Source organism: Jaculus jaculus, chromosome 15, assembly GCF_020740685.1.
Source record: "Jaculus jaculus isolate mJacJac1 chromosome 15, mJacJac1.mat.Y.cur, whole genome shotgun sequence".
Classification (NCBI taxonomy): domain Eukaryota; kingdom Metazoa; phylum Chordata; class Mammalia; order Rodentia; family Dipodidae; genus Jaculus; species Jaculus jaculus.
Window position 1 is genome coordinate 20,975,356 of NC_059116.1, and position 17,123 is coordinate 20,992,478.

The 17,123-nt window shown below is 44.1% G+C and overlaps 1 protein-coding gene across 1 annotated transcript in view; it reads right to left on the reverse strand.

The window, feature by feature from the left end:
* Clul1 (clusterin like 1) overlaps nt 1-16,294 on the reverse strand; it is a 36,482-nt gene extending 20,188 nt beyond the window's left edge. The window contains exons 1-4 of the mRNA XM_045135310.1: nt 16,193-16,294; nt 14,807-14,849; nt 4,516-4,634; nt 2,147-2,295 (exon numbers count right to left, since the gene is read on the reverse strand). Coding sequence (XP_044991245.1) covers nt 2,147-2,295; nt 4,516-4,634; nt 14,807-14,849; nt 16,193-16,214 — 333 coding nt within the window. The 5' untranslated portion in view covers nt 16,215-16,294. The remainder of the gene's footprint in view (nt 1-2,146; nt 2,296-4,515; nt 4,635-14,806; nt 14,850-16,192) is intronic.
* Between the last annotated feature and the right edge of the window lie 829 nt (nt 16,295-17,123).

Consider the following 17,123-nt stretch of genomic DNA (forward strand, 5'->3'; position numbering starts at 1 on the left):
ATGAGGAGGGGTGAAGTGGGTGAGGGTGGGTTACTCGGGATGGGTGTTACTTAGAACTGGGAGAATGGCTGTGTTAACCCATGCTTGCCAATTTATAAGTTGTCTCAACTGCCCCTTTTTATTTTTAATATAACATACCAACATTTACAAAATATTTTATTTATTTGAGAGGAGAGGGGAGAATGGGTACCTCAGGGCCTCTAGCCATGGCAAACGAACTCCAGACTGCAGGTGCCACCTTGTGCATCTGCCTTTTTACGTGGGTGCTGGGGAATTGAACCTGGGTCCTTGGTTTTTGCCAGCAAGCCCCTTAAGTGCTATGTCATCTCTCCAGCCCCCCCCAACTAACCTTTTTGTTTGTTTGTTTGTTTTATTTGCAAGCAGAGCAAGAAAGAGAGAGGGAGAGAGAGAATGATAATGCACGCCCAGGGCCTCTGGCCACTGCAAGGTAGAGTCTCACTCCAGGCTGACCTGGAATTCACTATGTAGTCTTAAGGTGGCCTCGAACTCACGGTGATCCTCCTACCTCTGCCTCCCAAGTGCTGGGATTAAAGGCGTGCGTCACCACGCCCAGCTTTTGAATGGCTTTTTGTTGTGTGTTTCTTCCAGAGGGTGGCACTGAAGCCCAGAGTGACCTGGCACTCTGTAGTCCCAGGCTAGTCTTGAACTCATGGCGGTCCTCCTGCCTCTGCCTCCTGAGTGCTGAGATTGAAGGTGTGTACCAGCTATTTGGATTTAAAATGGGTTTGGGGCATGCACCTCGGGTGGGGGGGGTAGAGCCTAATATGTACTGTATTCTTTTTTTTTTTTTTTAATTTTTTTATTATTTATTTATTTATTTGAGAGCGAGAGAGAGAGAGAAAGAGAGAGAGAGAGAATGGGCGCGCCAGGGCCTCCAGCCACTGCAAACAAAGTCCAGACGTGTGCGCCCCCTTGTGCATCTGGCTAACGTGGGTCCTGGGGAGTTGAGCCTGGAACCGGAGTCCTTAGGCTTCACAGGCAAGCGCTTAACCGCTAAGCCATCTCTCCAGCCCTGTACTGTATTCTTAGCACCTCAAAATATAAGAATGGAAAAATGAAAGTGGGTGTACGTAGCTCAGTGGTAGAAACCCTTGTTTGGATACCCAGCATTGCTAAAAATAAATACATTGGGCTAGGATGTGAACTGTTTGATATTCACTAGGGCTCTGTTGGGGTGCTTATTTCACATATTTTACATGAACACCTGCATGTGAGGATCCTGGGGAAAGTGTCCTTTACCGTTCTATCCGCACTGACCAGGGCTTCTCATCTGCTGTTCGCTTGTATGATGAATTTCCTTCTAATTTTATTTTCATCTACTTACAACAGGACTAACTCTAGATAAATGGATAGGAGGCTTTAAAAGATTCTTGGGGCTGGGCGTGGTGGCTCACGCCTTTAATCCCAGCACTTGGGAAGCAGAGATAGGAGGATTGCTGTGAGTTCCAGGCCACCCTGAGACTATATAATGCATTCCAGAATTCCAGGTCAACCTGGGTTAGAGTGAGACCCTACCTTGAAAAACAAAAAACAAAAACAACAAACAAAGATTCTTGGGGAAAAGAAACAGAAAAATTCAAGCCTCAAGTTGTGGTCATGAAACACTTGCCCGACATTCTTCATTAGGAGATCTTTTATGGGTCATGTGACATGGAAAGACTCATGATCTAATCAGATGGGCAAGTCAACTAAAAATTTCAAAATTGTGCCAGGCGTGGCGACGCATGCCTTTAATCCCAGCAGTCGGGAGGCAGAGGTAGGAGGAGCATTGTGAGTTCGAGGCCACCCTGAGACTCCATAGTGAATTCCAGGACGCCTGGCCTCCAAACAGTTTTTGACTTAATACCTTAGAGCCGACTTAAGTTTAAAGCATTTTTGAGCCCTTGAGTACTATAGTAACACTTCTCCAGCAAGGATGAATTCCTGAAATTCTTGTGTTTGGACTTCTGCAGAGGCCCGTTTGACAACAAATGTTCTTTGAAGATATTTAAAGCTTAAGTTTTTCTTCCAGTAACTGCTCCCCCCATAAAATGTAAGTAGATCGCCAATTGTACAAACACGTGCAAATGTGCCTGATCCTGAGAGCCCTGCCGATGCCGATGGGGATTGTTTTCCATCCTGGTACCTGCTTTTCTGCTTTGCACTTCTTCAAGGTTTTCATCAGTCTCGCGTGTTCCTCCTCTTTTGTCTCCATCATGACTTTCATCTGCTTAATGCCAGTCAAAGCCTTCTTCACCTCTCCTCCGGCGTCCATCTCCCCCGCCCCTGAGAAACCTACAAGACATGTTGCAGACTTGTCAAGCTGCTCACATTACCAGACATCTCTCATGTCCCCTGAAGAGAGGCTTAACTATCCTTTTATAGCCTCGGGCTCTGAAAGCAGATCACACCGAATTAGCTGTCAGCTGCCGCTGGAAGCTGTCCGCTCTTCCCCACTTGTGAGCCCCCAACCATCAGGGCGTGTGTAGTAGCCTCCTTGTCATTTTCCTCATCCCCTGTTGTCATTTATCCGTGCTTTTTTTTTTTCTTTCACTGGAGACTCAAGTATGTTTATGTTAGACACAATTTTGAATTTTATTTATTTAATTTAAAATGTTTTTCTTGGGTCGGGAGAGGTGGCTTAGTGGTTAAGCGCTTGCCTGTGAAGCCTAAGGACCCCGGTTTGAGGCTCGCTTCCCCAGGACCCATGTTAGCCAGACGCACAAGGGGGCGCATGTGTCTGGAGTTTCGTTTGCAGTGGCTGGAGGCCCTGGCGCGCCCATTCTCTGTCTCTCTCTATCTGCCTCTTTCTCTCTCTCTGTGTCGCTCTCAAATAAAATAAAATAAAAACTAAACAAAATTTTTTTCTTCACAATTTATATGAAATGCCCACCTGAAGTCTTTAAACACAGTAAATAGTTTTCCACTTCAGTTTTTTTAAATCAATTAAGACTTTCCTTTATTGCTGCATAATATTTATAATTATGATTCATAATGTTATTTAGTTCCTTGTCTATTTTTGGCTATTACAAATGATGCTTCAGTAAACCTCTGTCTCCATGTATCATATATTACTTTCTACTTATGTCTTTGATGTTGATACTCACGTGTGGTTGTCAGAGAATACAGACACGTCATGAGTTCTGAATTTCATTAGCAAATTGTTTTTCTAGAGTATTGTGCCAACTTCTATTAATTCCAACAATTACTGTTTGTCAATTCCACTAAAAATATCTTGTGATCATCTGCTATTAGGTTGTTAAATTGTTTTAAATTAGTTATGAACTTTACTGTATGAACATAGCTCATGAAGGACATATGCCCATCAGGTTATCACCTGTCCCCTCCCCCTATTCCACTGAGGGCCCTCCTCAGTGAGGTTATTTGTATTCACTGTAGGGTCCCTTTTTTTTTTAAATTTTATTTATTTATTTATTTGAGAGCGACAGACACAGAGAGAAAGACAGGTAGAGGGAGAGAGAGAGAATGGGCACGCCAGGGCTTCCAGCCTCTGCAAATGAACCCCAGACGCGTGCGCCCCCTTGTGCATCTGGCTAACGTGGGACCTGGGGAACTGAGCCTCGAACTGGGGTCCTTAGGCTTCACAGGCAAGCGCTTAACCGCTAAGCCATCTCTCCAGCCCTGTAGGGTCCCTTTTTAATTTAAATTTTTAAAAAAATTTTCTGAGGCAGGGACTCATTCTACCCCAAACTGGCCTGGAACTCTGTAGCTCCATGCTGGCCTTGAACTCAAAGTGATCCTCCTACCTCTGCTTCCCAAGTGCTGGGATTAAAGGCTTATGTCACTACGCCTGGCCCATTTTCCCATTTTAATTACCTTCTGAGAAGTCATCAGTCCAGGAAAGCATCATGTAGAATACAAGATTCCTTAATCAATTAGTAGTTGTCTCTTTCATACCTTTATTGTCATTGTCATTGCATTCTGTCTTCTCAGTACCCAGTGTGGTCTCTTGGGGAGTTCATTCTTGCCTCTGAATTTAATTATAACAATCTTTTTCTAAGGTTTAAACACCCAAAACCTCTAACAACCACATAGATCACAAGCTAACAGGCACAAGACAACCAGATTCACTGCCATCATAATGTGCTCCTTGACTAGTTTAAGAATAATTACGCAGATTACTCTAATGGTTTAGACTTTTTTAAATGCTAGGAAAGTATTTCACTGTTCATTAAAGATGTGCTGAGATGACGCCAACCATCTGGGTAATACCAAAAAAAAAAAAAAAAGAAAAAGCAGTCAAAAAGTTGGCAAGTTTTATCTGCATGATAGCAAACATCTGTATATGCGCATGCTGGCTCCCCAGGACTTGGCTGGAATTTTCTATTTTTATCCAGATGTTTGGCTCCAAGGGTTTGGTTTAAGGGCCGAGCAAACTTCTCACTGCGAAATGTAGCAGGGTTATCTCACAGCTGCCAGTCAGCACGTGTGTTAGCAGGACAGGCACACGGGCCCCAGCGCGAGCGAGCGACAGCTCAGAAACCAAAAACATACCCTTCAGGTTTCCGCGCACGGCAGTTTTGTCCTTCCAAGTAGGTGCACAGTGACAGTCTCGGAACCACAGCAGATGCGCAATAAACACCAAGAGTGGCGGCTTCATGTCCCCACTGCTCCTGCGAAGGAAGTGCAAGTCCGCATCAAACACCTTCCTGCAGGACGGCCCGATGCTGGCCTCAACTGCAAACGCATGGTGCTTCAAAGCCCTTGTCTGTCAGTTTCTCTTTACAACTTTAGACACTTGACACTGTTATGCCTGAGACGTGAAGAAGCTTCTAGTATAAGTTAAAAAGCCAAACAAACTCTGTTCAGCTCCAGTTTAGTTTATATTTCTTTTTTTTTAAATATTTTATTTATTTATTTGAGAGTGACAGAGACAGAGAGAAAGACAGATAGAGGGAGAGAGAGAGAATGGGCGCGCCAGGGCTTCCAGCCTCTGCAAACGAACTCCAGACGCGTGCGCCCCCTTGTGCATCTGGCTAACGTGGGACCTGGAGAACCGAGCCTTGAACTGGGGTCCTTAGGCTTCACAGGCGAGCGCTTAACCGCTAAGCCATCTCTCCAGCCCCTAGTTTATATTTCTCATGACAGTTACATGGGGCCATCAAACTGTTCGTGACTGAACATGACTCTGTGTATAATCCTCGCGCTTAACGAGCTGGGGCAGAAGGTTCTGGAGTTACAGGCCAGCTGGGGCTGCATAGCAAGATTCTGTTAATAGTAGTAATAATAATAATAATGATAACAAGAACAGTCAGCCCTCAAAGTTGAAAATCAGTGAATGGCATGATTAACAGATGCATAAAGTCCAACCTTTTTATTTCCTTGTAAATATACCTAAAAGTAAATATACCTAAAAGCAATTTGAATATGTCAGGGAGATGTTCTTCCTCAAAAAGTTTTTGAGTCTTTTGGTTTTTATCTACTTTAAAAAACACTGAAAGCAAAAACAGTCTTACTCATTATTCTCATACTTTTTTGTTGTGGTGGTACTGAGACGGCCTTATACTTCTCATGTGGCCTCTCAGGCTATATGAATAGCTACAGGTTTTTTTTCCCTCTCTTCTCAGATAATGATTTTTTTTTCACATTTAACTTGACATACATTAGTTGAGTTATAAATATCCCAAATACAAATACTTAAAGCTTTACTAAGACAAGATAATTTAAAACAACTGTATGCTTTATAAAGTTAAATCTGTTAAATTTAGCAGATTATCTCAATTTCCCACAAGGGGTATTTGTCAACTGTTTGTATATTTGCTATAAAAAGGAAAAAAAAAAAAAACCATTATCTAATGAACATTTGAAATGCCTTTTTAATACAATAGTAAAATAATAGCTGTACTCATACTTAGATAGCTTCACATGCCCTTTGAACTTTTTTCTTTCCATTGACACCCAGTTTAGCAAATACAACTTTTAACATGGTATATTTACCACTAACTGTGCAGTATGTCCCCAGAGAAGTGGTCACCAGCTTCTGACAGGACCTTCACTTTTCTCTGATTTAATTCTCACCTGTGTTAGGGATTTAGTCTTGTTCTATTAAATTGATGACACAGTTCTTAATCCTATTAAACCCATATTTTGAGATTAAGACTATGGTTTAAAATTTGGTTGTGTTTAAAATCAGACACTAGAGGGCAGGCTGGGCACACAATCAAGACCAATGACCCTGGCTGCTTTATTTTACACAAATGTATTTTTTGTTTTGTTTTATGCCTGTTTTTGAATAATTTTTTTTTTTTTGAGATAGGGTCTTGAGCTTCAAATATGGCTAATAGCGGAGAATGATTTTTTTTTTTTTTTTTTTTTTTTGGTGTTTTGAGGTAAGGTCTTACTCTAGCCCAGGCTGACCTGGAATTCACTATGTAGTCTCAGGGTGGCCTCGAACTCATGGCGATCCTCCTACCTCTGCCTCCCAAGTGCTGGGATTAAAGGTGTGCGCCACCACAGCCAGTTGACCATGAACTCTTGATCCTTCTGCTTCTACCTCCCAAATGCTGGCATTATAGGCAGGTGCCATCAGGTGGCCAGGTTGCTTAGCCTCTGCGGACTTCAAGAAATGGTGGGCTGGAGAGATGGCTTAGTGGTTAAGCGCTTGCCTGTGAAGCCTAAAAGACCCCGGTTCGAGGCTCGGTTCCCCAGGTCCCACGTTAGCCAGATGCACAAGGGGGCGCACGCGTCTGGAGTTCATTTGCAGAGGCTGGAAGCCCTGGCGCGCCAATTCTCTCTCTCTCCCTCTGTCTTTCTCTCTGTGTCTGTTGCTCTCAAATAAAAAAAAAAAAAAAAAAGAAAGAAATGGTGTAACTGAAGTCATAAGGCCCCTTTTAACCACACAATGTGATAAAAACCTAACAAATAAATGGTTTTCTTTGTGCTCATGTGTTTGTTTTGAGACAGGGTGTCACACTGTCACCCAGGATGACTTTGAAGCATGTCTATCCTCTTACTTTAGGGTCCTCAAGTGCTAGAATTACAGCATGTATCACCATCTCCAGTTAATATAATAGCTGAGTAGAGTAACTCAGGCTCGCCACAATTTGGTAATTGATGAGCTGAGCTGAATGCCTTGGGGCAGCTCATTTGAAAACAATTTAGGGAGCTATTTGAGTAGCTAACCCTAGATTCTGCAGCAAACATTTCTCAAGCTACTGAAATTGCAAGTTCATCTCCAGCCCCTTTGAAAGCTTGAGAAGCTAGATAATCAGTATTTATTTATTATTATTTTGGATTTTTGAGGTAGTGTCTCACTCTAGCTCAAGCTGACCTGGAATTCACTCTCTAGTCTCAGGTTGGCCTCGAACTCACGGTGATCCTCCTACCTCTGCCTCCTGTGTGTTGGGATTAAAGGCGTGCGCCACCACGCCCAGCTGCTAATCAGTATTTATTTAATATGTACTCAGTGCTTTTCTAAGGCAGCAGACCTTGCCGCTTGTGAACCAGCTCACTTGCCTTTTGGGTGCCCTTAGAAAGGTGTTGGTTCAGTGCTTGCCTTGCATATACAAGACCTTGGGTTAGATCCCCAGCTTCACACAACTAGATGTGATGGTGCACACCTGTAAACCCAGCCCTCCAGAGGGGGAGGCAGGAGGATCAGAAGTTCAAAGTCACCCTCGGTTATGTAGTGAGTTTTGAGGCCATTGGGCTGCATAAGCTCCTGTCTTAAAACAAACAAACAAACAACCCAAAGCCTAACGTAATGGCACACACCTTCAGTCCCAGCACTTAGGAGGCTGAGGTAGGAGGATCACTAGCTGGGGGTGATGAGTTCTAAGTCATCCAGAGGGAGATCCTGCCTCAGAGGGAGAAAAAAATAAAAGTACAAGTTGGGCAAAGTGGTTTATCTGTGGTCTGATTAAGCACAGGGGATGTATGGGCAATTGCAGAACGTACACTCAAATTCCAGCCGACACCCCATTTCAGCTGTCATAAACCCTGATTTAGTTTTAGTTGGAAATCCCTTAGTTTGTTTCAGAAGCAGGTCAACTCAAAACAAAACTCTGATAGACTAATGTCACTTTTTTTTTCAATATTTTTGTTTTTAATTTATTTATTTGACAGTGACAGACAGAGAGAGAAAAAGGCAGAGAGAGAGAGAGGGAGAGAGAGAGGGAGAGAGAGAGAGAGAGAGAGAGAGAGAATGGGCACGCCAGGGCCTCCAGCCTCTGCAAACGAACTCCAGACGCGTGCATCTGGCTAACGTGGGACCTGGGGAACCGAGCCTCGAACCGGGGTCCTTAGGCTTCACAGGCAAGCGCTTAACTGCAAAGCTATCTCTCCAGCCCAGACTAATGTCACTTTTGAGCACCTATAATCCACACTTAGGAACAGACATATCTGTCCTGTTCTGAGAGAGGACCAGCTGGCCACTAGAGGAAGCAGCAGGATGGGTAATTTTTTTTTCTCAGGAAAGAGCAGTTCACAAAGTCTATCTTAGGAAATCATCCATCTCCACAACGACTGTGCACCTTTGTTCATTAGTAAGGTCAGGGCTATTTGAAGGTATGGCTCAAATCTGCACATTTCAACAATTCCATTTTGTTTTTTGAAAATGAAGTCAGTGATTCACCCTCTTGTAGTACATTATTTTTCTTTAGTCCATTTTCCCCTTTATGTGTAATTCCTGAAAATAGAACTTCATTGCTAACTAGTGCTAATTACTTTAAAAAAAAAAAATCTATGAAAGTTCCTCCTTGAATTACTTCATCTGTTTTCACAGCTGCCATTTTGTTTTTAAAATTAAGCAGTACTTAATGTGAATGTGATTACTTTCCTAATTATGACATCATTATGCTTAGGGCTTAAGTGGGTTATAAAATACTATGCAGATAGTGAGTTTTTAGGAAAATAGCCGTAGTAGCTAGTCATCAGCAACTGTTTACATGAAAAGGGCGCCACTATCCCCAGCCCATCCCCCAACTCATTCCCTAACCTGCCAGCCCTCCAATTTCCTGAGGAAGGCCCTAGTTTGAGAATTCCCTTCCCTCTCCTGGTTGCCACACCTCAGACACACACACAGTTTCACCAAGACCAAATGCCTTCTGTAGCCATGTGAGTTAAAAGGAAACACTGCTTCAAGGGCTAGGAGCAGAGAGGCCATCCTGTCTTATATGCACCCGGGTTGTACCTATGGACACTTCACTAATAAAAGGTTATAAATAAAAAAATTATCAATAACTGGTTGGTAATTAAAGAGACCAAGAAGTAAAGTCATTTTCTATTTTTATTTATTTATTTGACAGACATTCAGCGAGAATGGGTACTCCAGGGCCTCATGCCCCGGTGAACAAACTCCAGATGCATGTGCCACTTTCGGCATCTGGCTTTACGTGGGCACTGAAGAATCAAACATGGTGCCAGAAAGCGCCTTTAACCACTGAGCCATCTCTCCAGTCCCCAAGCTAATCATCTTAATTAAGGAAGCTAATAAGAGAATGCCCATGTTATCACCAGAGAAATGGAAGATAGACTTTGACCAGCAAGCTTAATTCATTAGGTTGAGGCTTAGATTCAACTGTGGCCATGATGTCATCTTTGAGTTAGACTTGCCCACTGCTTCCCCCACCTGTATCCCCAAGGTTCATGTCTTGGAAACTCGGTTCTCAGTATGGTGGCAATGGCAGGGAGGCCGCAAACTCACAATGGCCCTCCTATCCCTGCCTCTTGAGTGCTGGGGGTTAAGGTTGTGCCACCACACGCAGCTCCTCTCCTTCCTCCTGATAGAACTAGTGGAGGCTGGAGAGATGGCTTAGCAGTTAAGGCGCTTGCCTGCAAAGCCTAAGGACCCATATTTGACTCTCTAGGTCTCATGTGAGCCAAACAGACAAGGTGATGCAAGCGTGCAATGTCACACATGTGCACAAGATGGTGCACGGGTCTGGAGTTTGACTGCAGTGGCTGGAGGCCCTGGCACGCCAATTCCCTCCCCCTCTCTCTCTCCTCCCTCTCTCCCTCTCTCCCTCTCTCTCTCTCTCTCTCTCTCTCTCTCTCTCTCTCTCTCTCTCGTGTGCTCTCTCTTTATTTATTTGAGAGCGACAGACACAGAGAGAAAGACAGATAGAGGGAGAGAGAGAATGGGCGCGCCAGGGCCTCCAGCCACTGCAAACGAACTCCAGACGCGTGCGCCCCCTTGTGCATCTGGCTAACGTGGGACCTGGGGAACCGAGCCTCGAACCGGGGTCCTTAGGCTTCACAGGCAAGCGCTTAACCGCTAAGCCATCTCTCCAGCCCTTGTGTGCTCTCTTGCATAAAAAAGGCCAGTCTGTTGGGCTTGCCTTAAAAAAAAAAAAAGGAACCAGTGGAGCCAGGGGTGATGGCACAGGCCACTAATCCCAGACACTTAGGAGGCTAAAGCAGGAGGATCACTCATTCGATGTCTGCTTGAACTACAGAGTGATTTAGAGGGTATTTTGGGTGATTTAATGAGACCTTGTCTCAAAAAGTAAAAAAAGGACTGAGAATGCCTCCAGGGGTACAGCATTAGCCTAGCATTAATGAGGCCCTAGGGTCAATCGCCAGCACCCTCTCCCACATACCCACATACAAATGAGATACAAGGATCACTGACTTGAGAGCCCAAATTCCATCAAAATCATGCCAACATGTCGATGCTGTGCTGGACCTTAGAGTTCTCATCTAAAGATGAGTGTTGGAAGAAATAATCTCAACTGTTACTTCTAGTTCTCAAGTTTTATAATTATTACTGATTCTCAACAAGCTTTCACGTAGTTGGAAAGTAATAAGGAAATTGATCTATAAAATGATGAATTGCAGCCACCTTTCCTATTGAGTGGTTGAGCAGATCAAATTAGTACAAATGAAAATATTTTATTGAATTATAAGGTGCAAAGTAATTGGACAGTAAACCAATGATCTCTGAAAAATTTAGACTAAACTAAATGCATTATTTTAGGCTCACATGACATAGGGAGCAAATGTAGTTACTGTATCTGCACTTTAACATCTTTCATGAAAATAATTCAAGTTTGAATACATTATAGAAAAATGATACCCCACCCTGCCTCATTATAAAACCAAAACTCATCTATTTATACCAGTACTACATAAATTTAGTTATTGATCAAGATATCAACATTTCAGCTTGTGAAAAATATTGAAAGTTTTTTCCATTACAGCAAGCATCACTTCCAAAAAGTTCAGCTTTTGGAATAGTTTATTCACCAAAAATCTATTATGTCCTAGCACAGAGGATAAGGTGGTATCTACTCATGTTACATTCTAACCAATACATAAGTGAGAGGACATCAGAGAATAAAAAAAGTTACAAAGAAAATAAAATAAGGTAAGAGCAAGTAATTTACAAGAGGGGAAGCTGAGGAAGGCCTCTCTGCTGAGGGAATTACTAATAGGATTCTGGAAGCTGAGCCAACTACATGGTTCGCAGGGCTGGTGCAACATTAAAATGTGGCTCCCGTGTCCAAACATTAAGAATCTCAAGATGGCTATGGCATAGAACTGAGTCAATTAAAAAAAAAAAAAATCCGGGCTGGAGAGATGGCTTAGCGGTTAAGCGCTTACCTGTGAATCCTAAGGACCCCAGTTCGAGGCTCGGTTCCCCAGGTCCCACGTTAGCCAGATGCACAAGGGGGCGCACGCGTCTGGAGTTCGTTTGCAGTGGCTGGAAGCCCTGGCACACCCATTCTCTGTATCTATCTGCCTCTTTGTCTCTCTCTCTCTCTCTCTCTCTCTCTGTCACTGTCAAATAAATAAATAAAAATGATTCAAAAATATTTTCAAAAAAATCACTCCAAGTGTAGGATATGAGTGGCAGGGGCACAAGGCTGGACCTGCCTGAAAGCCGAGGAGAGGTGCTTCCTCCAAGCTCAAGGGTTAGCATTCCTGGCAGAAAGAACTGTGGTAACAGACTTAACAAGTTCAGAACAGAAAAGGAGCCAGTGATCAGAGTTCAGTGAAAAGGATGGTCTTAGGTGAAAAAGCAGAGAAGAACAGATCTAAGAGGAGGGCAGGGGGGAAGAAGTTAGAATTTTAAAAAATGGTTTGGGCTGGAGAGATGGCTTAGCAGTTAAGGGTGCTTGCCTGCAAAGCCTAATGACCCAGGTTCAGTTCCCCAGTGCTCACGTAAAGCCAGCTGCACAAAGTGGTACATGTATCTGGAGTTTGTCTTGGCTGGAGACCATGGCACACCCATTCTATTTCTTTCTGTCTCTGCTTGCAAATAAATAAATATTTTTAAAAATAGGTATTAAAATATTTTCCCACCCTGTGGCTCTCAGCAGCCCCCTCTTCAAAGTTCCCTGTGCCGTGGTGGGTGTGTCCTAAGTCTACTTTAGTGATGAGCTCTCAGCAGTTACTGGAGTTCTGATGTAATACTTTTTTTTTTTAATTATTTATATTTACTTACGTAACAGGGAGAAAGATGCGATAGAGAGAGTGGGTGCACCAGGGCCTCCAGTCACTGCAGATGAACTCTAGAGGCATGCACTAGCTTGTGCATCTGGCTTACGTGGGTCCTGGGGAATATAACCTAGGTCCTTTGGCTTTGCAGGCAAGCGCCTTAACCACTAAGCCATCTTTCTAGGCCTTTGTTTAGAAAAATCTTTATTTTTATTGTTGTTTATTTATTTGAAAGAGAGAGAATGAGTTGGTGTGTTTTGAGTGTCCTCAGCACCAGTCGCCATCACCTGAGGCAGGTTGTCAGGCTGGCGGGGAGAGCAGCACTCAGGCTTAACTCGCCTCGGCCCCTGTGACGTCACCTGGACCCTGGCTCAGGCGCAGCAGGTAGCTTTAACCCCTGACGGGAAGTCAGCTGTCTTTTCTTGTCACGTTGGTGGATTTTTGTACTTCCCGATTTTCACTGCCATCTGTGAAAGAGGAAACAGATTCTCCAGCAACGGTGAGAGCAGCCCGGGTTAAAGGGGAAAAGTAGTGTTAATTAGGAGAGATTGCAGTGGGTGTAGCCTCTCTTTTGGCTAGTGGGAGCTTCCCCCTGGAGTCCATGACCCTCGTCCCTGTAGGATTCTGACATGATCTCCAATGCCAGCTATGAGCTCCTTTCCACTGAGTAGAGCTCATATGCAATCAGAGAGCCAATGGCGACCCACCTCGGCTGAGGGCTACGATCACACAGGTGTGTATACTTGTCTGGCTGGTTCATTTTGTCTCCTGCAGGATCCCGGAGGGTTAGAGCTGCTGGACTTTTGCTGGGATTAAAGGTGTGTGTTATCATGCCTGGCTATCATCTTCATTTTTAAAAATATTTTTTTAATTAATTTATTTATTTGCAATGAGAGAAAAAGAGAGGAGAGAGAGAGAGAGAGAATGAATGGGGCACCAGGGTCTCCAGCTGCTGCAAACAAACTCTAGACACATGTGCCACTTTGTGCATCTGGCTTTACATCAGTACTGGGGAATCAAACCTGGATCCTTAGGTGTTGCAGGCAAGTGCCTTAACCACTGATCCATCTCTCCAGTCTGGCCTCTGTTCTTTTTATTTCTTTTTTCAAAGGTAGGGTCTCACTCTAGCTCAGGCTGACCTGGGATTCACTATGTAGTCTCAGGCTGGCCTTGAACTCACGGTGATCCTCCTACCTCTGCCTCCTGAGTGCTGGGATTAAAGGCGTGAACCTGTCTTTTTTTTTTTTTTTTTTTTTTCCTGTCAGCACAGTCCATGGGGATCTCGGGTCAACAGCTCCACTCCAGCTTTTTCTCCTCAAACTCACACTGCCACATCCCTCTGTCACCAGATCCAGACAGTTGGGAATCTTCCCAACTTTTCTCTCTTTCTCTCTCCCGCAGTCCAGTGGCCAACCCAAACTGACTGCCAGATGCTTTGCATCCGGGCCATACAGCAGAAAGGCACGTGTGAGCCAACAGCTTCAAGAGGATGGAGCTTTATTCTCTAGCAGGCAACCACGTGGGGCAATCTGTAAAGTGATGCTTAAAAAGTCAAGGTTTGGGGCTTGTGGTGGTGGAACACACCTGTAGTCCCAGCACTTAAGATGTTGAGGCAGGAGGATCACAAATTCAGTAACAGTCTAGTTCCAGGCTAGTTTGAGCTACCTACTAAGAACTTCTTTAAAAAAAAAAAACAAAAAAAAAAACACAGGGCTGGAGAGATGGTTTAGCAGTTAAGTGCTTGCCTGTGAAGCCTAAGGACCCGGGTTCGAGGCTCGGTTCCCCAGGTCCCACGTTAGCCAGATGCACAAGGGGGCGCACGCATCTGGAGTTTGTTTGCAGTGGCCGGAGGCCCTGACGCGCCCATTCTCTCTCTCTCTCTCTCTCTCTCTCTCTCTTTCTCTCTCTCACTCTTTTTCTCTCTCTGTCACTCTCAAATAAAGGAAAATGAACAACAACAACAACCCCCCCTCCCACACAAAACAAAACAAACAAAAAACCAGGGCTGAAGAGATGGCTTACCGGTTAACGTGCTTGCCTGCAAACCCTAAGGACCTATGTTCCACCCTTCAGGTCCCACATAAGCCAGATGCACAAGGTAACGCAAGCGCACAAGGTCGCACATGCGCACAAGGTGGTGCACGTGTCTGGAGTTCAATTGCAGTGGCTGGAGGCCCTGGCATGCCAATATTCTCTCTCTCTTAAAAAAATTAAAGAAAAAAAAAACCCAACCAACAAATCAGTAAAATAAAACGGATAATGAGAGTCTTTATTACCTTATACTGCGTGAGATACTTTTTGTAGAATCTCATTTCTCCTTTCACCACTGTGATGATTATTAGCCAAAGAAACCCTTTAGATAAATCAAATAAGGACTAGAGGAGTGAAACAATGGAAGAGCACTTACCTAGCATAACCAAAGGTCTGGATTTGATCTCTTGTACTTTGCCCTTAAAAGCAGATAAAGTAAATGTCAGAGAAGTTAATTTACTCAGTATCACGAAGCTGTTAGGGTACAGAGCAAGAATGCTTTTTTTTTTTTTTTTTTAAAAAAAAAAGCTTTTCAAGGTAGGGTCTCACTCTAGCCCAGGCTGGCCTCAAACTCATGGTGATCCTCCTACCTCTGCCTCCTGAGTTCTGAGATCAAAGGCATGCACCACCACACCTTGGTGTGAGATCCAGGATTCCATTCAACTCTTTTTTTTTTTATTATATCATATTACTATGTTAAATATAGAAATAATTAAATGACACAAAATAGTCTAATAACTATATTAGTTTGCTTTGTAGTGTCACTGGTCGACAGTGAAGGTAAGTAAGAAATTTTATATGGCATTATGAAATCTACAGTCATGGTTTTTTACATATTGTAGATATATTTGTACCATTAGAACTTGTTGAATTGGTACTTTCTAATTGGTACTTGTTTTGTTAATACATTTCAATTTCTGAAATAGCAGCCAAAAGCTGTTAAAAGAGAACAATGGGTATATTTTAAAATTCAGTAAATCAAAACAGCATGGGCACATGCTAAAGATTATTTGGGATCGTCTACATATATGGCATTCTGGGGTGGGAAAGGAGTGTTTTTGTGTGTGCACACAGAAAAAGGAATGTAACCTATTTCTTGCAAGGGCATAAGAGTGAATCTCATATTTTCCCATATGCTTTGTTTTCAAATTCTTGAAAGTACAGAAATTCTTTTAATTTAAAGGTGAGCCCATGGAAAATCTGGACCAGCTGTAGAAAGCCGTCTGGGACCCTATGTCACAGACACATTTTCGGTGGACACCACGGGGGTGTGGGGCTGGTATGTGACCCTCTGCTCAGCACTGTTCTGAATTATCAAAGAGAGGCACTTCTGTCCCCACGGCCACCACGGGAGAGATGTTCCCATGAAAGAGTCTGTCTCATTAGCTGATGCTGCCGGCAGGACGCTAAGTTTAGGATAAACGCCACAGCCCTGAGAACTAGAGAGGATATGGTTGACCCAGAAAGACAGACACAGGGTCTGAACTCAGTTCACTGCATAGTAAGGACTAGGGAGTCAGACGTGGTACAACCCACTAGGCTGGATGTGGTGACACATACTTTAAGCTGAGCTGGAGGCCAGCCTGAGACTACATAGTGAGTTCCTGGTCAGCCTGGACTGGTGGGAGACCCTACCTCGAAAAACCAAAACCAAACCAAAACAAACAAACAAACAAACAAACAAAAAACACCCCAGGTCATTATGTCCATTTTCAAGGTTATGCAAAGTTTAAGTGATTTCTCATATCCCACATTCCCTCACCTGTCTCTTTCCAGGAATTCATTTCTCCTGCTAGCTCATTGTCATTTCTGTATTTGTGGCATTAAAAAAAAAAAAAAAATCAGGTAACTACATTTTTGTCTTCTTGGTAACTGTACTGCCAAGTATTTCGGGAAACGTTCCCCGTCACTGTGAGAGACTGAGCATCTGTGATGGGAAGAATTTGACAATCCTGCCCTTAAAAAAAAAAAAATTATCTTTATTTATTTATTAGAGAATAAGCGCAGCAGGGCCTCTTGCCACTGCAAACGAACTCCAGACGCATCTGGCTCAGGTGGGAGCTGGAGAATCCAACCTGGGATCCTTAGGCTTCGCAGGCAAGCGTCTCAACAGCTAAGCCATCTCTCCAGCCCGACAACCCTGCTCTTGAGACCTGCAGGCGAAAGCGTGGCCTTACTGGGACGTCTGACCTCAACATCCAAAGGAAAAGTCCCGGGGTGAGAAGAGAGCCGGCCGGCATCGGAGCATCGTTGCCGGTCACCGGGCAGCGGCGAGACCTCAGCGTCCTGGCAAGCGGGCTAAAAGCCCGGGAAGGCGATCGGCTTCGGCTTCGCGTACCAGAAACCCAGCGGACAGCGCTCCGCGTCCTCAGCCGGCGCAGCCGGGACCTCGCGGGACGGAGACGGGCAGCGGTGCTTCCCGAATGACGGATGACGGACGGACGGACGGACGGATGGACGGATGGATGGATGTCGCAAGCTGGGTTGAGAATTAAATTCCTCGTCAACACCGATTCATTCACTGCTTATTTGCCAGTGTTGTGTGAGCACCCGCGAGTCTCCTCCTGCGTCCGCTACCTCCACCCCCAGTTTTTCTGAAAAAGAAAGAAAGAAAGAAGGAAAGCAAAGAAAGATGCACACTGAAATAGCCCGAGAAGTTTCCCTGAGTTCTGCCAGCTTTTGCATTTATGACC